The sequence below is a fragment of the Callionymus lyra genome, chromosome 10 (assembly GCF_982586985.1).
Source record: "Callionymus lyra chromosome 10, fCalLyr1.hap1.1, whole genome shotgun sequence".
Classification (NCBI taxonomy): domain Eukaryota; kingdom Metazoa; phylum Chordata; class Actinopteri; order Syngnathiformes; family Callionymidae; genus Callionymus; species Callionymus lyra.
In genome coordinates, this window is record NC_141827.1 from 13,981,921 (window position 1) to 14,006,628 (window position 24,708).

Genomic DNA, 24,708 nt, shown 5'->3' on the forward strand with positions numbered 1-24,708 from the left:
ATCCATCCATCCATCCATCCATCTATCCATCCATCCATCCATCCATCCATCCATCCATCCATCCATCCATCCATCCATCCATCCATCCATCCATCCATCCATCCATCCATCCATCCATCCATCCATCCATCCATCCATCCAAATCAACAATGAGTGAATCACAGTGTGACGAGGTAAAACCTGCTTTTAGAAGGAAGAAACCTCGAGCAAAACCAGACTCTGTGTTGACGGCTGTTGACTGGACGGGTGGAGGGAGGGGAGTAGATAGAGTGATGGAGAAAAGGAAGAAGGAGGATAAAGTGAGTGAAGAGAAGATAGTAATAAATAGAAGAGACAGCTTCCAGAATCTGGGCTCGCACGTTGTATAGCTCTGGGTCTAGTGGTGAAGTGGTTACTTCCTACTTAAGTGTTCTGAAGATCCAATAAATGGATCTAATCTAGATCCGGTTCCCGGCCTCTGTGGCTCCTACATTACATCACTCTTTCTTCAGAAAATAGACATAAAATAAAATCATCGGCAGATGAAATAGTGTACATGTAACTATTGATGGGTTGATGAAGCCCCATGATGCCTTTGATACTATGATATATTTTTATACGTCCACTAGGTGTCACTGTGTTTTATGTTCTTAATTTTCCTTCAGGAGTGGAGTGAAAAGATGATATTACATGTTAATCTTTGTATCCTTTGTCTTCTCTTTGTTCTTTATCTTTAGATTGTGTCATCTTGCACTTTATTTTTATTGCACTTTGTTCTTGTTCTTGTTTCATAAACCTGCCATGTAATGTTACTTTAGGGCAAAATATTTCTGCAAAAACGTTGTCTTACTTTAAACACAAATGTCTTCTCTTCTTTCAGCTGTTTGTTTACCTTCATCTTTTTGTTTCATTCTCCATGTCTCATAACTACTGTATATACACTTTGTAGTGTAGATACAATCATCCACCAGCAGGCTGGCGCAGACGCGCACGTAAAGACAAGGATCTGCAAAAAACAAGAGCCGCATTCATCCATCTCCAGAACATCTTGAGAACTCCACACAAAGAAATCGGTTTATTTGGTCCCAGACAAGCCATCACCCGGTCGGAGTCCGCTAAATCTGTCGTGCGCGCATACTTTCCTCATTACGGTAATGCCTTATCCAGCTGTCGCAAACATGACGTAAAGACATGAAACTCTTTAAAAGAAATAGAAACATTTGGTCATTATTTTTCGTGAAGGATTCCAGACATTTCCATTAATAAAACTGAAGAGACGTTCAAGATATTCTATCACATATTTTCACAATAAAATCCCTTTGAAAATGTTCATATGCATCTGAAATAGAATTATGCATTTTAATGATATTTTCACATATTTAAAATAAGAAAACATCACATTGTAAAAATGAGAATGTTTTTTTTAATTTTTTTACAAAGATATCAGATCGTGAAAGTAATTTAAATACAAGTCAAGACAACACAAAAGTCTGTTTTTAAATGAGTTTATTATATATTATGTTTGAAGTATCCTCTAATAAACTAAATCAAAAATAATAATAAAACATAATCTATATACCTGAAAGTGGGGGTGATTTTATTTTTGTCTGTGTTTCAATCTGTCTGATCTTTATTTGGTTTAAAAAATATTGAAGATAAATTTGGATGGTGCAAATATGTGTAGTACTTGAAATTTGGTACATTTTATCATTATATAATTCCTATTAATTTATTTTAACAGCACTATTTAGGAAATTACATTTGTAACAGTTAAACTTAACAAACCATAACCATTTTAAGGAAACCATTCCACCACTAAAGCCTGTCTGATCCGTTTTTTATTTCTCGGTACCATCATTAATAAGAACTTAAGTAACTAATCAATTTCTTTGCAATACAAGTCTGATGCTGACAATACTGCCATCAAATGAGTACTTCTTATACACAGTGCCTGTAGTCTCCCTAAATGTGGCTACTGGGTTCATGTATTTCTCTAGTGCTGATGGAAATGTAATGTCTGGAGGTTACTTCTGTGTTTCTAAAAATAACGACAAGAAGAAATATGCGTTTGAAAAAGACATTATCTTGGCTTTCACTTTTATTTTTGAACGTCACAAAGGACTGTAGTGTATCAGAGTGTGATGGCTACTGTCCCTCGAGACGCAGCAGGATCAAATGGCGACCAGAAACATAGATCAGATAAGGCACTTGTGAAAATGTTTCTATTGCTTGTCAAATATTCCATTTGTTTTCCCGCATTGTTTTTAATAGCACAGCTCTGACGATTACACACAAACACACAAACGGCTCAAAACTGTCTTTTGAAAATGGTTGTTACGGTTCTGTCGGTGTTGCTCTGCTCAGAGCTGCCGGTTTAATACCCAGTCGTGGATGTTTTGATGATGATAATGATGATGTTGAACATGATGCTTTATTGGTCCACTCCCGCTGCACGCTTGGCTCGTTTCCTAGGAGATGTTTTGGGCGATGATTTTGGCGTCCTGTCTGTAAACAAAGATTTTTACAAGTTGAATAAAAAAAATTAGCCACAATCCCTGTTATAATAGCTGCATTTGTGTTTTCACATACAAGGTTAAACCTTGTCAAAATTCGAATATTATTTAATCGTCTGGAAATTCAGAGAATTTAACATTCCTCGATATTACAAAGTAATGATATAAATAAAAACTCATTCTACACCAAGTAATAATCTGGTGTCTGAAGTTCTTGAATAACTGAAGGAAACATAATGCACATAATTTACTGATCTTTTGCAAAAATTGTAACATTACATCATTATTGAACAACTAACACGGAAAAGTCAATTACTCTTTAAAAAGGGCATATAATAGTCCTAATGATTCTTGCAAATGAAAGTCAAAAACTTTAAATTGTCAACGTTTTTGAGAGGTTGATTCATTCATTCATGCATTTTCTATCACTTAATTCCGTATGGGTGTAGCAGGGGGGCTGGAGCCTAATATTAGGAATGCATGTTTTAAATAGACAAAATTCTCAGTGTGACTTAAAGGAGAAACAATCGTAAAGTAATTATCAAAAGCAAGTCAAATTCAAGAATTGTTGAAAACATTAAGAAACCCAAAGACAGCGCGAGTCAGAAAGTTAGGAATCTCTAATCCTGGGACACTTTCCTAGTGTTTGAATTAAGCCAACAAAAAAAAAGATGTTTTGATAATAAGAATTAATTAGTGTGGAAGACGAATTTAGATACCAGCTTTATTTTTATCGATTCAATTAGACTTCATTAAAGATAATTTCGGGTATTTTATTGTTCGCTGTTGGCTTCAGTTTGTTCATCTAACAGTTAGTTATCATCTCAACAAACTACTGTCCATCATGGATGATGACAGTCATCCTCTGAACACTGTCATCAGTGAGCAGAGAAGCAGATGGAGCACTAATCCTCCTCCCCAGATGCAACACTAATAGACTCAGGGACTCATTCATTCCTTGCGCTATAACTTGTTTAATTCTGAATTTTGGGGCAGGAGTGGAGTGAAAAGATGATATTCTATGTTAATCGTTATATCCTTTTTCTTTGATCTATGTCTAGGTCTTTATCTTTAGATTTAGATTGTGTCATCCTGCACTTTTTATGGAACTTTGTTCTTGTTTTTTATGAATCTATGGTCTGCGTTGCTGTGTGCTGGAAAAACAATTTCCCGAAGCCTATCTCTTAGACCCCACGGACCCCCTTCTTACTCATGGCGTTGAGAGTCTCCTGAGGAATCCAGCTGATGTCCACATCATTTGCTCCACCAGTGCCTCGCTCCACTTTGGTCGCCAGCCTCCTCCTCTGCAAAAGTCACAACACGTCAGAAGACGAGCCTCGCACAGTTGCAGTGTGACGACAATAGCTGTGAATAAATGACAAGTCATGGAAAGAAGACCTACCGTCCTCGTCTCCAGGATCTGGTACAGGGCGAAGACCATCAGGGACACTAGCCCAGCGAGGAAAATGTACAAAAATATCCTGCAAAGAGAAAAGGATAAAGAATATTTTATTTGTTCGTTTAAGCGGTCTTGATGGTGGAGGTTGGCAACACTAAGAAATAACTACAAATACCAAAATTATTCGTTTTGCTTACATGTGATTGATTTGCTACAAATTCTCAATTGAAGTTTCACAAATTAATTGTTTCTGCTTGTGAAAAACAAAGAACCTGTGTACGCCCGCCACTTAAGCCCCGGGGTCCAACAAAATTGGCAACTTGGCAACTAATTAAATAAAATAAATCTCACTGGATTCTTCTTTTATTTAAAGTCATGTTTACTGCGAGTTCCAGTCTGTGTCGAGTTTAGTTTAACGTATGTAAATAGTGTTCATGTGATTACAAGAAAGCCTCATAGCACGGTTCTTTGTTTATGTAAACAGTCAATTGATTAAATTCATCAAACAAACCGTCAGTTGAAAGATTCTTAGGAGCAAAAAAATGCACCATCCTCTAGTGTTAACATAAAGAGAAACAGGGGATTTATTTGGGAAACTCAGGAGTACTTTAATATAAACAGTTGTAACAAATAAATAGAGGCTCCACAAACAAGACACAGATATGATTTGAAAAGCTTACGTTTCCCCGTCCAGCCCTTCTTCCTTCTCTGTGATGGTCACAGTCTGGTTGTAAATGGCAGTCTGGAACACTGAGCCCTGGATTGAGACACCGTGAAGGCAAAATTAGTGACAAAGATCAAATCACTTTCAAGTTTAATGATAAAAATAAAAAACAAACTCAAATAGGAGAAAATCGGCAAAAGCTTACTTGGCTGTCATTATCAACAAACAGCTACAATTTCCACAAAAGATATATTAAATAAAGAAATAATTCCCTCTTCTACTTTGGCGTTAAACAGTTGTTGAATGTCTGGATTCAACTCTCGCTACCTAAAGAAGTTTAGACACACTTTAGAACACTTTATTTATTTTTTTATCTAAATACTTTTCATCAATCAATCATTTTCTATGTCATGTTTAAAATTGTAGTTTTTAAAGGAACACAAACCTCTGAGCTCAGGTAGTTGAGCAGGATGACCAGACTGAAGGGTCGGCCGGCCATGGGCTGAGCGGGGATGAAGGAGTACTCAAAGGTGGCCTGCGCTTGAGGCTGAACCACGGTGTTCAGAGTCAAAGCTGTGAACTACACAAACAGAACATTTAAGTGTAAATAATAACAACAAACAACCAAACCTCCCTCTAGGGTCGTCATTTTTATGCGTCAACGGACTCACGTTTTGGATGTAGAACTGGAAGTCCTGTGGATACCTGAAAGACGCCTCAAGAGACTGAACCGTAAACTCCTGACTCCCCTTGTTCGAGAAGCCAACCAGGAAACGCACAATTTCATTGGCAGGAAACTCTTAATGAGGAAAGAAATGTCATTAGATTTTGCCATTTTTAAAAATCCATAATGGGATCAAAGATCTCAGACCTTCTCCTGTGGTGAAGATGATGGTGGTGTCCGCATCAGGATGTGAACTCAACGTTTTGTCAGAAGCGTCTGCGTCATCGTCTTCGGCTTCCTGACGAGAAAACAAGAAAACTATTATGGTCTGTCTGTGATTGTTGGACATTCAAAAACACACATACCGCCTCTTGCATTTGATCATCGTCCACAAGAACCTCTTCCTCCTCCTCCTCGTCGTCGTCGTCCTCCTCTACGGATGCATAGGACTCGGATTCTTCAGCAGAGTCGGGGTCCGCCGACACCTGGCCTGCAGAAGTTTCATTGAGGGTCAAAGTTCACTCATCACAACTCTGGCATAGGCACATGTTATTAGCCATTATTTTTCTCAGGCAATAAAAAGGCCGAAAAGTCAATTTGTGCGACATAATTTCAAGCAAAAGTCACATTATTTGTATTAATATTTGTTTTAAAGTTCTATAGATACATCCAAGATATTATGTAGGGGTTTTGTTATTTATTTAATAAAACAAAAAAGCTATATAGATAATGTCAGAAATATGCAAGCCGGCTTAATGCACAAGAATATGTTGTTGATAAGTATGTTGTTGATAAGTATGTTGTTGATAAATATGTTGTTGATAAGTACGGTGATGTTGAGTCGCAGCACAACATGGAGAACAAATGAAAAACTATTATCTATGATGACGTGTCGAATCTGCTGGTGCGCTAAAAAAAAAAGAGTCGTAACACAAGTTAACAGAAAGTTTGCAAATAAGAAATTGATTTGCAAACTTTCTGACCCCAGCTAAATATTTCTAATTTTATAAAGAACATTTTACGATCTACGTTTAATATTATAATCCATTGTTTTAACGCAGTTTCATTCAATAAAAGCGACAGTGAAGTAGTTTATATGCACACATTCATGCCACGTCAATGTTTCGTCAACGGTTAGAAAAAGTCTAATAAATGTGGAAATAAAGTGAACGGAAAATGAAAACTTACCGACACAAATAAGGCCACATGGAAAGGCCAGAAGAAAAAGCAGCAGGAGTTTTGAGCTGAAGTGAAACATTTTTGATCAGGACTTGTGTCTCGACGTTAGTAACACATCAGCGTTCAGGAGCGAGAGGACGGAAGCCGTGCGGAGTCGTGAAAAGGGCGGTTCGTTTACGTGTCTACGTGTACATATTGTGTGACGTGACGTTCCCCCCCCCCCCGTGGACATGTATTTATGTATTTATGTGTAGGTGCTGCTTTTAACCTGGAAATGAACTTATTTGACTGATTCTAAAATAAAACGAAAGACATTTAAACTTCAATGTTTAGCAAAAACGTGACTGTTTTCATTTGTGTTCAGATTATTTGATCGAGTGTAGAAGTTTTAAACTATACAACTAATACTGAAACATTGCCTCAATACCTTTTTTGGTCACATGGACATGATATTAAATGATAAAAAATAAATAAATATAATAACACGTATCCTACGAGTTTTGCGTCAAAAAGACCAATCAAAAACGATCACCTTGGGGAGCCAATCAGAGAGCTTGATACATATAGGTGGCTCAATATTAACGAGAGTTCACGAGACGAGCTTTTTTTTTTAACAGATCTGAATAAGTTGTTCAGTGAACAGTTGTTAAGCAAATTAAATAACTAAATTATAAGTAAAATTAAAGATATGTAGCCAGGCTAATTAATGAATGTTCATCAATGCTCCAATGGAATGCTTCAAAAAAAAAAATAACACTCCCTCTTCTCTTTTATGATTGGTCAGAAAACCTCAAAGCTAATAAACAGTAACTATGAGTAGTCTCGTTTTTAATGTCTTTCATTTGACGTTTTTTACATTTATCTAGGCCTACATGAACTTGTAATATTTGATTTTCTTTTTTGTTTTTACTTTTTTCACCATTACTAAATGTGCCAACATATAATTTTATTATTTATACAAAATAATTTGGGATATGCATGTGTGCTCTGCCTGTTTGCCTACATTAACACCATTAAAAAGTGTGTAAACACATACATAACCAATATTATTCCGGGTCATCTAGAGGAAAAGTGTTCCACGACAGGAATTACAATTATTTATTACTCATCAGTGGTCTTGACAGAGATTGACACCCTCTTCATTACTTTTGACACTGAAAAATACAACCAAGGAGCTTGAAAATAAACTTTTATTTCTCACACATAAGCATCAGTAGTTAAACATCCATGTGACAATCCTGGCTGATTGAAATCTCGAACAATTAGAAGAGGATCTGAGACACGAGTTGCACACAAACAAAAACAAGCAGACACATCCAGCATCGTTTGGACAGCCACCATGTGGCTTTCAAGTACCGTTTTCAATCATAGCGTTTCTAATTATTATTCCAAAAAATAAACAATTAACCAGCATAAAAAACAAAAACAAAGCATTGTTACTTTTATCAATATTTATTTAAAATGCCATTAAGGCACTAATACGGTTCCCTTAACCTAAAGTACACACTTAACAAATAAAAAAGAAAACATATGAGCAGTTTCCAAAGAAAAATATAATACTACAAATTCAACTAAATCTCATAACAAGGGAATAATGCATTACACCCCAAACACGCAACAGCTGCAATCCTTAACCTCCGTTCTACATAACTCTACTCTTCCTTGATAAATGAAAACAAGATATTAGGACGAAAGCCTGAAACTCATGCACAGCATCGTTATCCGTCCGTGCTTATAAATACGACAGAGGAATTCCAAATAAATCACACAGAATTTAGAGTTCAGCACATAATTAGTTCAATTACTTGAAGGACACCACCACACAGGGCAGTCCAGCACACGTCACTGATGTGCTCAGAAGTTCCACATCTGTATCAACGTAGGAAACCGTGAAAACTAGGAAGCAGGCAAAAATGATAACTGCCGTTATTTCCAAATCCATGAATGCAGTAAAACGAGGCGAAGATCTACAACAACAGTGTTGTAACATTGTTGGATTCACGCAGGTTTACGTATTCTTGTGACCAACAAGTTCACAACATCGATCGAAAGTTGACAACAAAAAAACAAAATATTTTTCCAACATTCAGAAGCCAAAAAACACGGTGAAGCTCATACACGAGATCCGATATCCATTGAAACATTTCAAAAACTTTAACCGACCCTAAACCTAAATCAAAACAATCCAACCTTTAGCACATAATTGAATATCCTCACTGATACATGTTCATAAATAAAAGAAAAAAAAACAAAAACACCAAAAACTTCCCAAAACTACTTCTTAGAAGTTTTCTCTGACCAACCATTGTTTGCTTAAAAGCAAAAATCTAAATGACACTTCCTGTTCAATCAATCTGGTGCTTTTTTTTATATTGCGCAATTTTTTTTGTTGTTGACATTTTTGTCATGTGAAATAAATTCTGTTTATATACATGATATTTATGTACATTTGTTCATAATCTTGTCACTTGGGTGATCGTGGAGGGATATTCTGTTCCTTCCCGCTGCGTCTGGCGCCCCTCTGTGGTGAGAACTGTTTCCTCGTGTTCGTTCCACGAGCATGATCCCACTTCTGTCCTGGACCTCCGTTTCTGTAAGATCCATTTGCTCCCTGGAAAGAGCGCAACGGCTGGCGTGGTCGACCGTATCCAGGATTGTCCGTCTTATTTGCAGGATGCCTGGACTTCAGCCGAGGCTCTTCGACTTTGTTTTCCTTGACCTCTTGAAGTGGCTGGACACCAGCGAGGTCTGGAGCGGCGGCCGCAGGAATCGGTGCAGGAGGATCTTTGGCTGGGCGTTGGCACACTTCTGCGTAGCTCAGCTTTCTTAGAGTCTAATCAAAGTACAAAAGACAACAGAAAACCCAAGTTGTTAATAGCTTAACCTGAGCCGCATGATTTTACTGGATGAAACAGCATGTGCAGCCAAAGACGAATCTAATGCAAACACATTAAACACACACAACATCATTTTGTTAACGGTCTATGTCCCTTAACGTGGTAATTTTGCTACAGTGTAGAGTTAACTTGTTCCGCTCATTGGAACCAGCTCCTCACTGTCGAGGACAATAATAATGATCCATCAACTATGATGTGTTACTAATGTAATGGATGAAAAGTTCAGTTCTGTTTTAGTTTGGAAAAGCAAGAAAGAAAAATATATACTATATAAAACTAGAAAAGAATAAGTTTAAAGGGCAACCAATGAATGAAACATGAGTTGAATGAATGGATGAAACTATCCTGACTCACTCACATGTTTCAAATGTTCTTGATTATGTTTTTTTTAACTTATTACTTTATAAAGTTCTCCCTCGTCTGAAATCTCAGCGAACGAGAGGTTACGAGAACGGAGCCCATTTTTAAGCAATAGTCTTCTCCTAAGTCCTCCTGCAGCAGCAAACAATGCACTGCTTCTATCCATATCCATGAGACCCTTGGAGGAGTAGACTTACAGGATTGATGCTTGACCAATCACAGCAACGTGGGCGTGGTTATGGTAAAGAACCTTTTCTAATGTAAATATTTCAAATTATGAGAGTTTTGTACAAACAGACACATACTGATGAGTACAATAGAGGTCCAAGATATGTTTAAAACACACTTGAGCCACCCCTATAATCACCACAAAATACAAGATCCTGTTGAAGAACAAATTGCATCTCTGGTAAGATAATGATCATCAAGTTTTCAACTGTAATCCTCAAGACTCTTTTCATTTTACTTAACAACAATAATCCCGTCTTGAGCCTTTGTCGAAGCTTCACAAATGAATCAAGACTTGCCTGGTCTGTCGCTGCATTAAGAGGTGAGACTGGTGTGGAAACGGTTTCGCTGCTGGGAGATGAAGCTTCTTCTGCGACTGGTTTTACGATCGTCTGAGTTCGCACGTTCTGGTTTTCTTCCGGATCAGGAGAGTCGGTCTTCTCCACGTTTAGTAGAGGTGGAGAAACACTACGAGAACATAGAAACACTCGTTATAATCTCTGCACTTTTGTAAAAAACATTTCAAATGTTATACATTTGTAAATCAAAACTTTTAATTTTGTATCAGCTTGTCTTTCTGAAACCGTTCTGGTTTATAAAAAAAACAAAAAAAAAACGAATAAAAACATTGTGTTTTTGACAAAATGTATCACATGGTATATAATTACATCTTCACAAAATCAAAGGGCAGGAAAGTGCGGATGTGTTGTGCACACACTGTGACAATTAACTACAAAGAAAGAAGAAGAAGCACCAGATGGCGCTAATACAGCATGACCCGGAAAATTAATTACACACAAGTGAATACTTCAAAGGATCATAAAAAATAAAGAAAGACTTGGTAAAACGATAGTGAAGATATGAAAACGTGGAAGAATTTTGGAACCTACAGATTGCAGAGTTATTATCAATTTATATACAGGATTGAAGATAGAAGTGAAAACGACATTCGCTTAAAATTAAATTAGCTTAAAATAAAAAGCAAATTTCTTCCAAAGTAACAAATAGCAGCAGCTTCTCCTCCAGAAAAGTCCCTTAAAAACGTTAAACAGTAGCGCACATCAACTGTAAATACTGAACACAAACTCATTTCATTATTTGTTTGCAGTATTCATGGGTTAAGGCCTCATGAGGCTGCTGATGCTGCAACATGATGCAGTTTGAAAAGTCGCCCTGATGATGCCAGGTTTCATTAAATTAGTATCTCAGAGCTAAAAATTATTCAGCAAATAGCGCCATCTGGTGGTCTTTTAAAATTTAGTTTATCAACCCATCACTAGCAGAGACAAACGTCTTCAAATGGTATCTAAACCTACAAATTCAAACGAGGCATAGGAGCCTTATCGATGAGGAAATGTACCTACTGATATGAAAAACATAACCATTATTATTTCTTAACCTGTTATATTATTAAGAAATACTAATTTCTCAATCTCTATAATCTCTATGATTCCGTGTACAGGTGAAAGCACAGAAACACCGAAAAGATGAGACTAAAACAAATATATATATTAAGATGATCACAAAGAATAATTAACATTTACTATTTTGAAAAAGTATTACCTTTTGACTGGACTCGTTTCTGGCACTGTCAATATACTTGGCGTGGAAGGAGTTGCGCAACTCGTCCCACCGAGAGGTTCTTCTACGGCGCTGGTGTGTTTGGTCTCACAAGGTTCTGGAGTGACAACCTAAATAAACATAAACACAATTACAGACATCGAGTCGTTTCAAGGAACCTTCAACATGGCTGCCAATGCTTACCTTGTTGCTGGGCTTCAGTCCCCTCACGACATCGGACAGGCGCATATCAGGGGTCGTCTCCTCCTGCACGCTCGCCACCGAGCCCGGGAGAGGAGGGAAGTTGGAGGCCGCCAGGTCAAACTTAGGTGCAGGTGAAGCTTTGACCTCGGCACCAGGTGAAAACTTCTGACAATGAAGGGAAGACAGGACATCAAGTATCACGGTTACATCAATAGAGGAATATTTAGAAGTTAAAAAACTAAACAGAATAGTCGTGAGAATTAAGCCACTCACTGTGTCATCTTTCCTTCTCCTGACGCCTCTGTGGTTGCCTCTCCTTAATGATGAACATGTATGTGAGCATTTAAAGTACAATAACAATCCAGCCATCAAAGCACAAACATCCCACCTTGACCGTGCACCTCCAGTGGGATCTTCACCCATCTGTGGCGAGGCGTCTCTGTGGCTGTATGGAAGATGAAGATGGGCTCCCATCATATGTGTCAGGAGGGTTTGATGTGGACCGAGAGACTCCGATGCAGGAGACACGGGAGGAGAGAGCAAGCCGTCGACAGGCTGGAGGTTAGTGTGGTTCCTTGACAGAACGAAACCAAGTGAAAGATTTAATCCACTAAGAAAAGACACACTGAAGGCAATCCAACAAGAACATTACCGTCCTTTTTTTTCCTCCCCCCATTTGGGGATAATCTAAACACCGATCACAATTTTGATTGACAGCTAACTGATAGGGAACTTTTTGGGTGAACGTTATGACAAGGAATCCATTTTCTAACTGGTCGCAATCAAAACCACTCCTATACAAACACCACTTCCTCATAACTTTAATACACTTGTAGTTATACTCATTTAGTAAAATACCAAAGTCTAAGCACAACGGACAGAAATGCCAGATTAGACAAGAAAAGGGGGATTGAACAGCCTCGTTACATTCCAGACAGAAGGCTGCTGTTGGTGTGAGTCACCTACTAAGCTACTGCTTTTGGTAAATCCATGGCGTCAGGTTGGGGGGGTGAGGGGGGTAAGAACATTTTTATACACTTAAATCCAAGTAGAAATACAGTACAATTTATGGAAATTCAGCAGCGTTGTATCGATATTTAAAAAGATATATAACTTAAAACATATTATTGTTGTTTTCGTCTTTCAATTTTAATTTAATTATAGTTATTTTGTGTCATACATTTAATTAAGCATGTATAAAATAACCTACATGCAGTTCACACACCCCTAGTGTCGAGGTAATGAGAACATCTTTTAGACTTTTAGATATTTTTCATATTTGATTGAACATACCGGTTTCGGATGCCTGGCTGGTTTAGAGAGCTAGAGTTGGACTTGTAGTTCTCTGGAGGGCTGTAGTCACTCATGAATGCACCGTTTGGGAAAGGAGCCTAAAAAAGGTGAGGGGAAGACACTTAACCAAGCACAGGTGCAAGACAGACCAACGAGGAAACTACAGACGTAGGATAAACGAGAATGGCGGAAATTATTCCCTTACCAGAGGCGTTTCAAAATACGGCACAACTGAAGGGTTCCAGGACGGAGAAACGACGGGGTACACTGGGAACTGCTGCTGAGGACTGTAGACCTGTTGCATGTAGACGGGGGAACCATACGGCGCCTGAGGTGTTGTGTGATGGTTGTATACGCTGGACTCCACACTGCGGAAGCTGCTCTTGCCGAAGAACGTGTTTATGGCCTTGATACGAGCCTGCAGGAGAAGAGGAATAAAGTGACGAAAAAATGTTTGACCGTGGCATCAACAGGTTATTGTTGCCTCACAGTCCCCTCAGAACTTATAATAATCTCACTGGAGTGATGAGAGCAGGGTGGGGAGAAACAGAAATTTAAAAAGAAGGCAGCAAGAGGTTAAGATTATCAGCTCAAGAGCCGCAGAGGAAGATGTGGAGAAAGAATCCTCAGAAACAGTGAATCTGGATACTGATCATCAGTGGGTTGGTTAAAAAAAACCCACTGACCTCAAAATAAATAACCATCCCTGATGCGAGTCTTAGTAGAAATCCAGGACCCACATCAAGGCACAGACAAGCTTGCAATTGTAATTGAATCACATTGTGTCAAGATAAACATCGGGTGTGACGTTTTCCGCCCTTTAAATTACACTTGAGATGACAACATTTTTAAATGACAACATCAGGGAGTTCAATCCCATAAAAAAAATATTTAGTTAGATTAGATTGACTTTATTAATCCCTCTGGAGATCTCCTTCGGGAACTTAGTCGTCTTGACTCATACATTTAAACTGAGACACATCTGAAAAAAAATCCAAGTGTACCTATAGCTCCATTTGTGTGTGTGCAATATGTTGCCTGAACTTAAAAAAATTGAATTGATCCAAATAAAATCGAATGTTTAGTCATAAATTAAATTCTTAAACTCACCATTATTGGTTTGTCCTGGAATGTTTTCACTTCCTCCCTCAGGTATCTGTAGGCCTGAAACACAAAGTTGAATCGGATCATATATATGATCGGTTTAAGCAATTCCGTTGCGACATTACTTAAAAACTGGAAAATGATAAACATTCTCCATATAATTGCTCACAATTGCTGAGTGACAAATATAGAACATTAGCATGTTAGCATATTAGCATTAAGCTAGCTGTGCTCCTCCTCCTGAAATGTCTGACAAAAATATTGGGAGGTATAAATACATTGTGCAAAATAATCTTTTATATCGAGATAGCAAACACCATATTAGTAAAAAAAATAAATGAGAATATATATATATATATATATTATTATAATATTCTAACAACTATACAACTTTCTGTGCCCAGACTTGCTTGATTTTCCATTTTGGAAATGCTTTCAATAGAGAGAAAATTAAAGCATGTCACCAGGGTTGCACTTGAATAAGCACAAAGTGATGCATCTTTGTAAGCAGATGGTGCTCTATCTATTGTGATCTGTTATTTACTTCATTTTCTTTGGCTATATTTTTCAAATGTTGTTTTCATTACATTGTGTTTTTATGATTATTCTTTAAGGAATTACATTTGTTTTTTAAAATACATTATATAAAGAAAATGCTGTATTAGAGTAATTTGTACATTCTGTACAGTATATATTGTAAGTTTTAAAAGATTTGATCATACCTGAAGTGCATCCATGTCCGACTGAAATGTTATGTACCAGTTGCTGTTGTGGGCAAATTCCACACTTATCACTTTTGGACATTTGTCACTGTTGAAAAGGTTCTCCACTTCCTGTAACAATAACAGACATATGTTGTTTATATCCAGACAAGAGCACAGTATATTTGTCCAAATTAATCAATCATGAGTGCATTTACCTCCACTGGTGTCGTTTCTGGCACTTCTCTCAAGATGATTATTGAACGACTATGATTTGGACGGACTTTTTCTCCGGTTTCGTCCACTTGGACCAGTGGAGATGCTAATGAAGACAGAAAGCAGTAATCAGGGATTAGGGGGATTGTGTGGCAGACATACAACAGGTTAAGAAACACCTTTGTTCTCAGTGGATAAGCCTCCGCCCAACTGACTGTTTGCTTTGTGTATTAACACAATTAGCTACGACAACACCTTGTTACATAGTCATCTCGCACGGCCAACGTTGACTATTTCGATTCTAAAGGAGTCAAAAGGTAGGTTAATTAAAAGCTCCGCAGGTCAGCAAAACTGACACGGCAACACAATCTGAGGCTATGATGGATTAGTAGAAACGAATGTAACAGCTGCTAGGCCTTGTTAACACAAAAAATATATACCCATTCCTCTTACTTATGAATTTTACGATTATTTAATTTTGGCTATTTTTTAAAACCATTAATTTTATCAGCAAAATGTTGCTTATACTGTGGAAGTAATAATAACTTCCTGGTTTACAACCCAGTGAAAAACTCTTGGTCTCACATTTAAAAGTACTTGATGCATGTTACGATATTTTTGGGTTAATAGTCTACTTCTTATAAAGAGATCTATGGCCGTTGTTGATCGTAACTTGAGATAATTATTGATTTATAGGATTATAAAACAGCCATCTTTGACAATGTACGAGTCGCAGCTAAAATATTAATCGTCACTTTCCCTAAAAGTCTACATTTTACTATGTCAAATATTAAAATTGAAATTTTATTTTTGGTTGACAATCTAAAACGAAATGTTTTAAATAGTCAATAAAAATGGCAAATTATCTCATAAAAATTACAACATTGGTTTTAAACAGTACAGAGTAAGAAGGTGATAATAAAGGGTTTAAAGGCAGACGTTGCACTGATGCTCTGCTTTTATTTTGAAAGCCAGAATTTCTTGCTTCTGAACGGCGATTTTGGAATGAAGTTTTAAAAGTTTGGAAAATACCATTGAGTTCTTTACAATAGAACTCAGAATCAGATATGCATTTTTAAACTTCGCTTTACATTTTCATACAGCAGTAACCTCATATTATATGAAATATACTTTAGACATAATATGCATTGCATTTGCAAGTAAAAAAATATTCATTTTACATCATATAGGTGTCAATCCAAGTGTGGTGATGTAAGGTTGGTTTCTTTGTGAGGTTTTTACATGACAGCATTGTGTTTATTCATAGCTCCTTTTATGAGTTTTACCATGAAAAGCACTTTGATCTGCCAAGAGGGGAATACAAATAAAGACTCAACGATACGTAAGTTAAAGATAAATAGATAATTTAGATTTAAAAGATATATCAATTTAGAGGACAATATTAGTAAAGATAGTATACTCTTAATTTAAAATTTCCATAATTTATAGTGGCCTACCTATATACCTATAAGCTAAATTAAAGAAATTAGAGTCTCATCCACACTCCACACCAGTAAGTGGCGGTAGTGCACTTTTACGTGGGAAGTTTTTTTAAATTATCGTTTTGTTGAACAGAGGAAACAATCATTTTAAAATCTTGTAAAAAGCTGGACTCAGTTAGGCCACAAAGAGCAGAGTTTTCACAGAACTTGTACCCATACAGCTGACATCATTTTGTCTGGACAAAAACCTAAAAGCTGCATCATCGTAACTCCAAGATTACAGTGTGATTGAAAGCTACTATGAATAAAAAATTATATTTAGATACATTCTTAGTACGCATTACTACAGAAATTAACCAGCTCTTGTACCTTTTAATACATCCAGAATGAGGCTTATGTCTGTGGTGAGCGCTTTGATGTCCTCCATGCAGGCAAGTGTCCAAATAGGAATAAATTGGTCACTGTCCATCTGGGATATTAGGTAGAGGTCTTTAGACAAGTTTTCCCTGTAAACAAGCAGGAACAAAAGTGTTGGAACACAAAAATACAACGTTTACATCCTGCATTAACCTTCATCAGCTTCAGATGCAGAGGGCAAGTTCTTCTTACCTTGAAAAGAAGAACTCGAGCTGCTTCTTTAAAGACTCTTTAAGACTTTCCTCAGACAGTGGTTCGTCTGTTGAACTACCATCTTCACCAGCTGAACTGCATTGGGAGTCAAACACTAAATAGCCAACACCAGCCGCGTCGGCAGCGTCGATGACTCCCTCCGGAGGTATAAATGTGAAGTCGACGGGGACGTCGGTGTAGTCAATGTCACACTCCTTTCCCCCGGAAGAAAGATCCTCCAAGTAACCTTAAATGAAGAGCAAAAGTGAATAAACGACAAGGAGAATGAAATATATCAGAGTTAAAAAAAAAAAGATGACCACACCTCCAGTCATCGTAGAAGAATCCTGGTACGTTTCCTGCCAGTCTTCTGACACCTGAGGAATTTCTATCTGGTCGGCTGGAACCTCTTGCCACACTTTGGCATTTGGATTCAGACCTGCTCCTTTAGTAGTGACCTGACCGCAAAACATACAAACAAACAAAAATGTATTCCAGGTGGTTTTGAAAAGCACAGTTTTTCTATTGACATAAAGTCCTCTTGTTCTTTTCAGTGTGTACTGAAACACGCATGCAAATAAAGGATCTCTGACTGTTTAAGAATGAAAGTAATCCAAAATACTCTCTAAAATACATGTAAATAGACCACACTGTTACTTAACAGTATATTCAATTAAATTGTTAAAAGTTAGTCCAATAATAATAATGTAAAAATCACACAAAAGACCTCACCATTTCTGTTGTCGGCAGAAACCAACGGAAGTGCAGAACTTGTCATTCAGGCCCAATGTGGAAGATGACTTGAGAAACTGTTCCCTACAGCGGGGGTTCCCAAACTCACCATGCCAAAGGCCCCTTTAAACACCATTGGTCTATAGCTTAGGAAAACCCTTTTGCAACACACACCAATGGCTTCAAAGTGGTGGCCTCATAGTATAGAATTCTAGTAGCTCCTATGATCTTAACTTTTCAGCAGCTCTGTTCCTTTGTTTTCTTTCCTGTCATACGTCTTCAACATAGGTCTCTGTTTTTTGTTGATACCAGTATGAGGTATTGACATCAATAAAAACACATCTTAATTTGGATTTATTCATTTTATTTTACTTTTAAAAACCCTCACCAAACACTTCACTACGAATTTCCTCAAACACACCATCGGTGTTTTGTTTGTTACTTTATCGCCGAGTTCCGCCTACTGAGGGGCTTCTGTAATTTAATCACTCGAGTAATTCAGTTAAAATCGAAAAACAAAAACGAATTTTGTCAATTCAAGCGATGAAGAGCCTCCATTTAATAAAGTTTGCGTTTCAGAATAAAAGCACATGGCGCCGGTACAGCGACGCCACTTTTTGCATACTGTACTCACCGACTTTTAAATGGACACAGCTTGTACAAATACTCGATTTTCCCCGACTTGTATAAACTCGATCATCAGTTCACCATCTTACCTTAGATAAGGGTTTTATCAGCGAGCTAGTGATCGCCGCTAAGTTGCGTAACAGCTAAGCTACCAGCGGTCACGTGTATTCGCCGAGATATACTGTATATAAAATTATTATTATTTTGAATTAAACTCAATACTTGAACACGTTTTGTTTGGAATGAATAAAAAAAAGATGATGCGAGGATGTGAATAGAAGTTAAATCGCGCCGACAGCGCAACCATATGTGAAACCACGTGAAACCTTATATAGCTCGTCCTTTTGCTAACTCACTGTTTACTAGGTGACTTTTTATAACTCGTTATTCGATACAACCGACGATTTTTCCCAGTTATTTCCAACATCAACTCCGAGCCACAAGAACCAGGAAACTTAAGACGTGTTGTTTTTTAGATCACGTTACGAGAAATAACTCGAGCAAGGACGCAAACAGGTTGTTAGCTTGTTAGCTCGCCGTAGCTCAGGCCGGTACTCACCATGCTGCTGCTGCTTCAGTGTCCGCCTCCAGCGTTGTCTCCTCGGGCGTCAACGAAACTAAAACCCCCGCTTTGTATCGTCGCCTACAAATATTCCTTTATTAATAGTAAACGTTCCGTCATAAAATGCCTCCTCGTCACTTATATTCAACGGCCTACAGGAGCTGTTTAACAATCCCAAAGAGCGGAATAAGTTTGTGATATGGCGATGGATTTTAAAAAATAACTTCCATTTTACGGACTTCTTTTTTTTAGACGCCAGGCCGTGTTCGGTTTCGGGGGCAACTGTGGCTGCATGTGACAGCTGCGTCCTCTGTGCGCGACCCAACGACCGTCCTCCTCCCTGCCGGCTCCCCGCCTCCACTGCGCCCTCCCCCTGCCTCACAGACACCGTGACCGCTGGGAGGTGACACAAGTGTCCGTGTCCAGTTCATTGACCTTGTTGCCGTCCATTACAAGTAGTTAGGGGCCCCAACAATAGTAAGTTAGTAAGTAAGTAATTTGTATTTGTATAGCGCTTTTCCAGACCAGGGTCACAAAGCGCTTAAACAATCAAAACAATACTCAATAAAGTATATACTTTAAAGATCAAGATAAAACTGATAACACAACAGGACTTCCAGAAAAAGGAAAAGCCTGAACAAATAAAAACTTCTTAAGATGTTTCTTGAAGGAGTCAGTAGATCCATCAAGCGCAAAGAGAAAGGAAGATCGTTCCAAAGCTTAGGAGCAACAACCTGGAAGGATTTCTCTCCTCTGGTCCTGAACCGTGTGCGTGGAACCATCAGTAGATTCTGATCCACAGACCTCAGAGCCCGAGCTGGGGTGTAAGGCTGGATCAGATCAGTGATGTAAGGAGGAGTCTGACCATGAATAGATCTGAAAGTAAGAACCAGAATTTTAAAGTTGATCCTGAAAGAAACTGGAAGCCAGTGAAGAGTTTTAAGGATCGGAGAAATGTGAGTTCTTCTACTAGAGCGGGTCAGAATTCTCGCTGCAGAGTTTTGTATCAACTGCAGGCGAGACAGCTCCTTCTTGTTAAGACATGAAAATAAACTGTTGCAATAGTCCAGGCGAGAAGACACAAACGCATGGATTACAAGCTCCAGATCATGTTCCGACAACATTTTCCCAAGTTTAGAGATTTTTCTTAGTTGAAGGAAACAGTTTCTGGTCATCTCTAATAGTACAATTATTTACAAGTTGTTTTGTTTGTTGGATTTCGACCTACATCATTTGCATTTATTATTATTATTATTATTAATGATTCACAGCTTCTATTAGTCTGATCTTGTTCTTGATTTGTTCTTCTTTTTCTATTTTTTATTAAAGCACCTCTGGGTAGTTATGAGTTCCTTAATATTTTTTGTACTAAAATAACTTGTGATGACACATAAATTTCAAACTAGTTGAATGACTCCTATACCGTGACTTGAGGTGTTTTGTGTACATCGTTTGCATTTATTATTATTATTATTATTATTATTAATGATTCACAGCTTCTATTAGTCTGATCTTGTTCTTCTTTTTCTATTTCTTATTAAAGCAGCTCTGGGTAGTTTTGGGTACCTTAATATTTTTGTACTAAAATAACTTGTGATGACACATCAACTTCAAACTAGTTGAATGACTCATATACTGTGACTTGAGGTTTTTTGTGTGATTTTTATTTTCACTGTAAAAGTTCTTGTGGATGGTGTGAACATGCTACATATCACGCCGGTTGTGGTGGGGGGAGAGGGGGGGGGGAAACTTTATGTTACAAAAACAAAGTTAAAATTATTTACATAGCCGTCATAATGCACATCCTATTTCATTATCCACAATCTGATTCATTACCTCATCAGTATCTATCCTTCATTCAGCCAATCGAAGTCTGGTAACAGAAAATTTGTCCAACTGCTGCAAACCGGGACATGGTAACTTTCGAACGTTTAGCGAGTGCTCATGGGAAATGTGGTCTTCCGTCGGGCTAAACACTACCACTTTAGTCCACTGGCGTCGCTCGACTTCAAATCGCATAGAGCTGCTTTAATATTACTTTTTGTCTGTTATGCTGTACTATCACAATCTTCACTGGGCCCCGTGAATGTATTGATTTTTTAAATCCCTGAATAGTTAGTAAGTAAGTAAGTAAGTAAAGGTTATTTATAAATGAAATTATGAAAATCTCCTGAGTCTCAAGAGACTTTGTCGAAAGACTGAGCGTCTCTGTAAGTCCACTAAACTTCAGGTGCACAGACTTCACCTCAGGGATCTAATGTCTTCATACAATGAGATGGTGGAAACTGCCAGATCTGATTACATCAGAAAACTTAGCAGCAAATATGAAAAACCCCAATGTGTTGTTTGACACGATTCATTCTCTCGTGTCTCCTGCTCCTCAAATCACACCTGTCTTCTGTGAAGCTGAAAGCAATGCATTGTTGAGATTTTTCATTGACAAAATTAAATTGATCAAAGAGAAAATCTCTCCTCTTTTGTGTTGAACCGCTGCTGACACTGAGCCTGTCTCCTCTTGGTCTTGCTTCAGTGCTGTATCTCTGGGTGATATTTTGGGAATTGGTAAACAAGATGAAACCCTCCTCTTGCTCAGATGACATCCTTCCTTGTAGGCTTTTTATATTAAGTATTTGATGTAATTGGGCCCTGGGTTACCAAAATGGTGAACCTCTCCCTTTCCACTGAGGTTTTTCCCAATGCATTTAAACATGCCATTGTGGAGCCTTTGCTCAAAAAGCTGACCTCAGTAATTTCAGGCCTATTTCTAAGCTCCCTTTCTTGTAAGTAAGTAAGTAAGTAAGTAATATTTATTTATATAGCGCTTTTCGAGACCAGGGTCACAAAGCGCTTGAACAATCAAAACAATACTCAAAAAAGTACATACTTTAAAGATCAAGATAATACTGAGAACAACACAGGAGTTCGAGAAATTCAAGGAAAAGCCTGAACAAATAGAAACGTCTTAAGATGTTTCTTAAAGGAGTCAGTAGACTCCATCAAGCGCAAAGAGAGAGGAAGATCGTTCCAAAGCTTAGGAGCAACAGCCTGAAAAGATTTCTCTCCTCTGGTCCTGAGCCGTGTGCGTGGAACCATAAGTAGATTTTGATCCACAGACCTCAGAGCCCGAGCTGGGGTGTAAGGCTGGATCAGATCAGTGATGTAAGATTTTGTAAGATGTAAGTTGTCCAAGATTTTGGAGAAGGTTGTGTCTGAGCAGCTGTTTTTGTTCCTGGATCAGAGCGACATCCATCAGAAGTTTCAGTCTTGCTTACGTAAACATCACTCTACGGAGACAGCCTTACCGAAAGTGACCATCATGATGTCTGCTGATTCGGGTCAATACACAGTTCTGGTTCTCTTGGATCTGTCCTCAGCCTTTGACACAGTTGATCATCAGATCCTGCTGAGAAGACTGAGGGATGAAGTGGGACTGTCTGGGTCTGTGTTACAATGGTTCTCATCATACCTTTCTGGGCGCAGCTTTAGTGTATCTGCCAATCAAATGAGGTCTGAATCGGCGGATCTATTGTGTGTAGTCCCTCAAGGTTCTGTTCTGGTTCCTTTATTGTTTTTGCTGTACTTAATTCCCCTGGGTAAAATCATTCAGAGATTTCCTGATGTTTCTTATCACATTTTTGCTGATGACATCCAGCTCTACTGCTCTTTTGAGCTTGAACAGGCTGAACAGCTTAGTCAATTGTTTGCTAGAAATCAAACAATAGCTGAGTGAAAATACTTTGATGCTAAATGTGGACAAAACTGAAACTCTGGTTATTGCTCCTGATGATAAGGTTCCAGGGTTGAGTCAGTACTTGGGTGACTTAGGTCAGTCTGTCAAACTGAGCCTGAGAAACCTGGGTGTTGTATTTGACAAAGACATGTCTCTAGTTCAACACTGCAGAAAACTGACCAGAAACTGTTTCTTGAACTAGGAAAAATCTCTAAACTTGTTGTCACAACATGATCTGGAGCTTGTAATCCATACGTTTGTGTCTTCTCGCCTTGACTATTGCAACAGTTTATTTTCATGTCTTAACAAGAAGGAGCTGTCTCGCCTGCAGTTGATACAAAACTCTGCAGCGAGAATTCTGACCCGCTCAAGAAGAAGAATTCACATTTCTCCGATCCTTAAACCTCTTCACTGGCTTCCAGTGATCTGATCCAGCCTTACACCCCAGCTCGGGCTCTGAGGTCTGTGGATCAGAATCTACTTATGGTTCCTCGCACATGGTTCAGGACCAAAGGAGAGAAATCGTTCCAGGCTGTTGCTCCTAAGCTTTGGAATGATCTTCCTCTCTCTTTGCGCTTGACATCTTAAGACATTCTTATTTGTTCAGGCTTTTCCTTGATTCTCTGGAACTCCTGTGTTTTTCTCAGTCTTATCTTGACCTTTAAAGCAGGGGTCTCAGACATGCGGAGACGTTATTTTGCGGCCCCCACCTTAACATGAAAGTTTAATGTTAGTGTGGCCCGCGAGTTTTATATGAATGGCGCTTGACAGCGTTGTGTGCGGAGCTGAAGGAATCTACCAAACACGGTGTGGTATATGGCTCTTGGGTGCCGGACATTGACGTCACTTGTGTGATGCAAGCAGAGAAACTTTTGTTTCCATTAGATCCGCACGCGGTAGGTTCAACATTTTAAAGTTTTTTATTTTTTTATTTTTTTATTTTCAACCTTGAACCTGGGGGTTAGGTTCAATATTTTAAACTTTTTTTTTTAAAACGTTGAACCTGGGGGGGTAGGTTCAACATTTTAAACTATTTTTTCTTTTATTTATTTATTTTTTTTAAACTTTGAACCTGGGGGTGTAGGTTCAACATTTAAAATTGTTTTCATTTATTTTTATTTAAAACGTTAATGGGGGGGTAGGTTCAACATTTTCAACTTATTTTATTATTATTATTTTTTTAACGTTGAACCTGGGGGGATAGGTTCAACATTTTCAACTTTTTTTTTTTTTTCTAAAACCTTGAACCTGGGGGGGTAGGTTCAACATTTTCAACTTTTTCTTTTTTTTTTTTTAAACGTTGAACCTGGGGGGTAGGTACAACATTTTAAACTTTTTTTTTTTTTTCTAAAACGTTGAACCTGGGGGGGTAGGTTCAACATTTTCAACTTTTTTTTTTTTTTTTTAAACGTTTAACCTGGGGGGTAGGTTCAACATTTTCAACTTTTTTTAAATTTTTTTTTTTTAAGCATTGGACCTGGGGGGGTAGGTTCAACATTTTCAACTTTTTTTTTTTTTTTTCTAAAACGTTGAACCTGGGGGGGTAGGTTCAACATTTTCAACTTATTTTATTAATTATTTTTTTTTAACGTTGAACCTGGGGGGGTAGGTTCAACATTTTCAACTTTTTTTTTTTTTTTTTCTAAAACGTTGAACCTGGGGGGGTAGGTTCAACATTTTCAACTTATTTTATTAATTATTTTTTTTTAACGTTGAACCTGGGGGGGTAGGTTCAACATTTTCGGCTTTTTTTTTTTCTTTTTTTTTTAAACATTGAACCTGGGGGGGGTAGGTTCAACATTTTCAACTTTTTTTTTTTTTTTTTTTTCTAAAACGTTGAACCTGGGGGGGTAGGTTCAACATTTTCAACTTATTTTATTATTATTATTTTTTTAACGTTGAACCTGGGGGGATAGGTTCAACATTTTCAACTTTTTTTTTCTAAAACCTTGAACCTGGGGGGGGTAGGTTCAACATTTTCACCTTTTTTTTCTAAAACTTTGAACCTGGGGGGGTAGGTTCAACATTTTCAACTTTTTTTTCAT

General features: G+C 37.9%; 2 protein-coding genes across 4 annotated transcripts; both read right to left on the reverse strand.

Annotated features, from left to right (window-relative positions):
* Positions 1-2,042: 2,042 nt before the first annotated feature.
* Positions 2,043-6,549, reverse strand: LOC148070459 (translocon-associated protein subunit alpha-like). The gene is made up of 9 exons (XM_087801432.1): positions 6,408-6,549; positions 5,585-5,709; positions 5,427-5,517; positions 5,227-5,354; positions 5,001-5,135; positions 4,572-4,648; positions 3,895-3,973; positions 3,703-3,796; positions 2,043-2,484 (listed from the first exon to the last, which is right to left on the reverse strand). The coding sequence occupies exons 1-9, from the start codon at positions 6,475-6,477 to the stop codon at positions 2,411-2,413; spliced, it is 873 nt and encodes a 290-aa protein (XP_087657558.1). The 5' UTR covers positions 6,478-6,549; the 3' UTR covers positions 2,043-2,410.
* Positions 6,550-7,570: 1,021 nt separating this feature from the next.
* Positions 7,571-19,254, reverse strand: LOC148070460 (la-related protein 4-like). Of its 3 annotated transcripts, none has more exons than XM_087801275.1 (15): positions 18,931-19,254; positions 17,338-17,470; positions 17,013-17,259; positions 16,773-16,909; positions 14,964-15,067; positions 14,767-14,877; positions 14,051-14,104; positions 13,146-13,358; positions 12,941-13,038; positions 12,036-12,221; positions 11,921-11,963; positions 11,648-11,809; positions 11,447-11,574; positions 10,183-10,351; positions 7,571-9,231 (listed from the first exon to the last, which is right to left on the reverse strand). In XM_087801275.1, exons 1-15 carry the CDS (start codon positions 18,931-18,933, stop codon positions 8,863-8,865), a joined length of 2,157 nt encoding a protein of 718 aa, XP_087657401.1. In that variant the 5' UTR covers positions 18,934-19,254; the 3' UTR covers positions 7,571-8,862. The 3 variants fall into 3 exon arrangements, with proteins under 3 accessions (XP_087657401.1, XP_087657399.1, XP_087657400.1); XM_087801273.1 differs by having other exon boundaries at positions 11,648-11,812; XM_087801274.1 differs by lacking the exon at positions 18,931-19,254 and adding an exon at positions 17,745-17,874 and having other exon boundaries at positions 11,648-11,812.
* Positions 19,255-24,708: the final 5,454 nt, after the last annotated feature.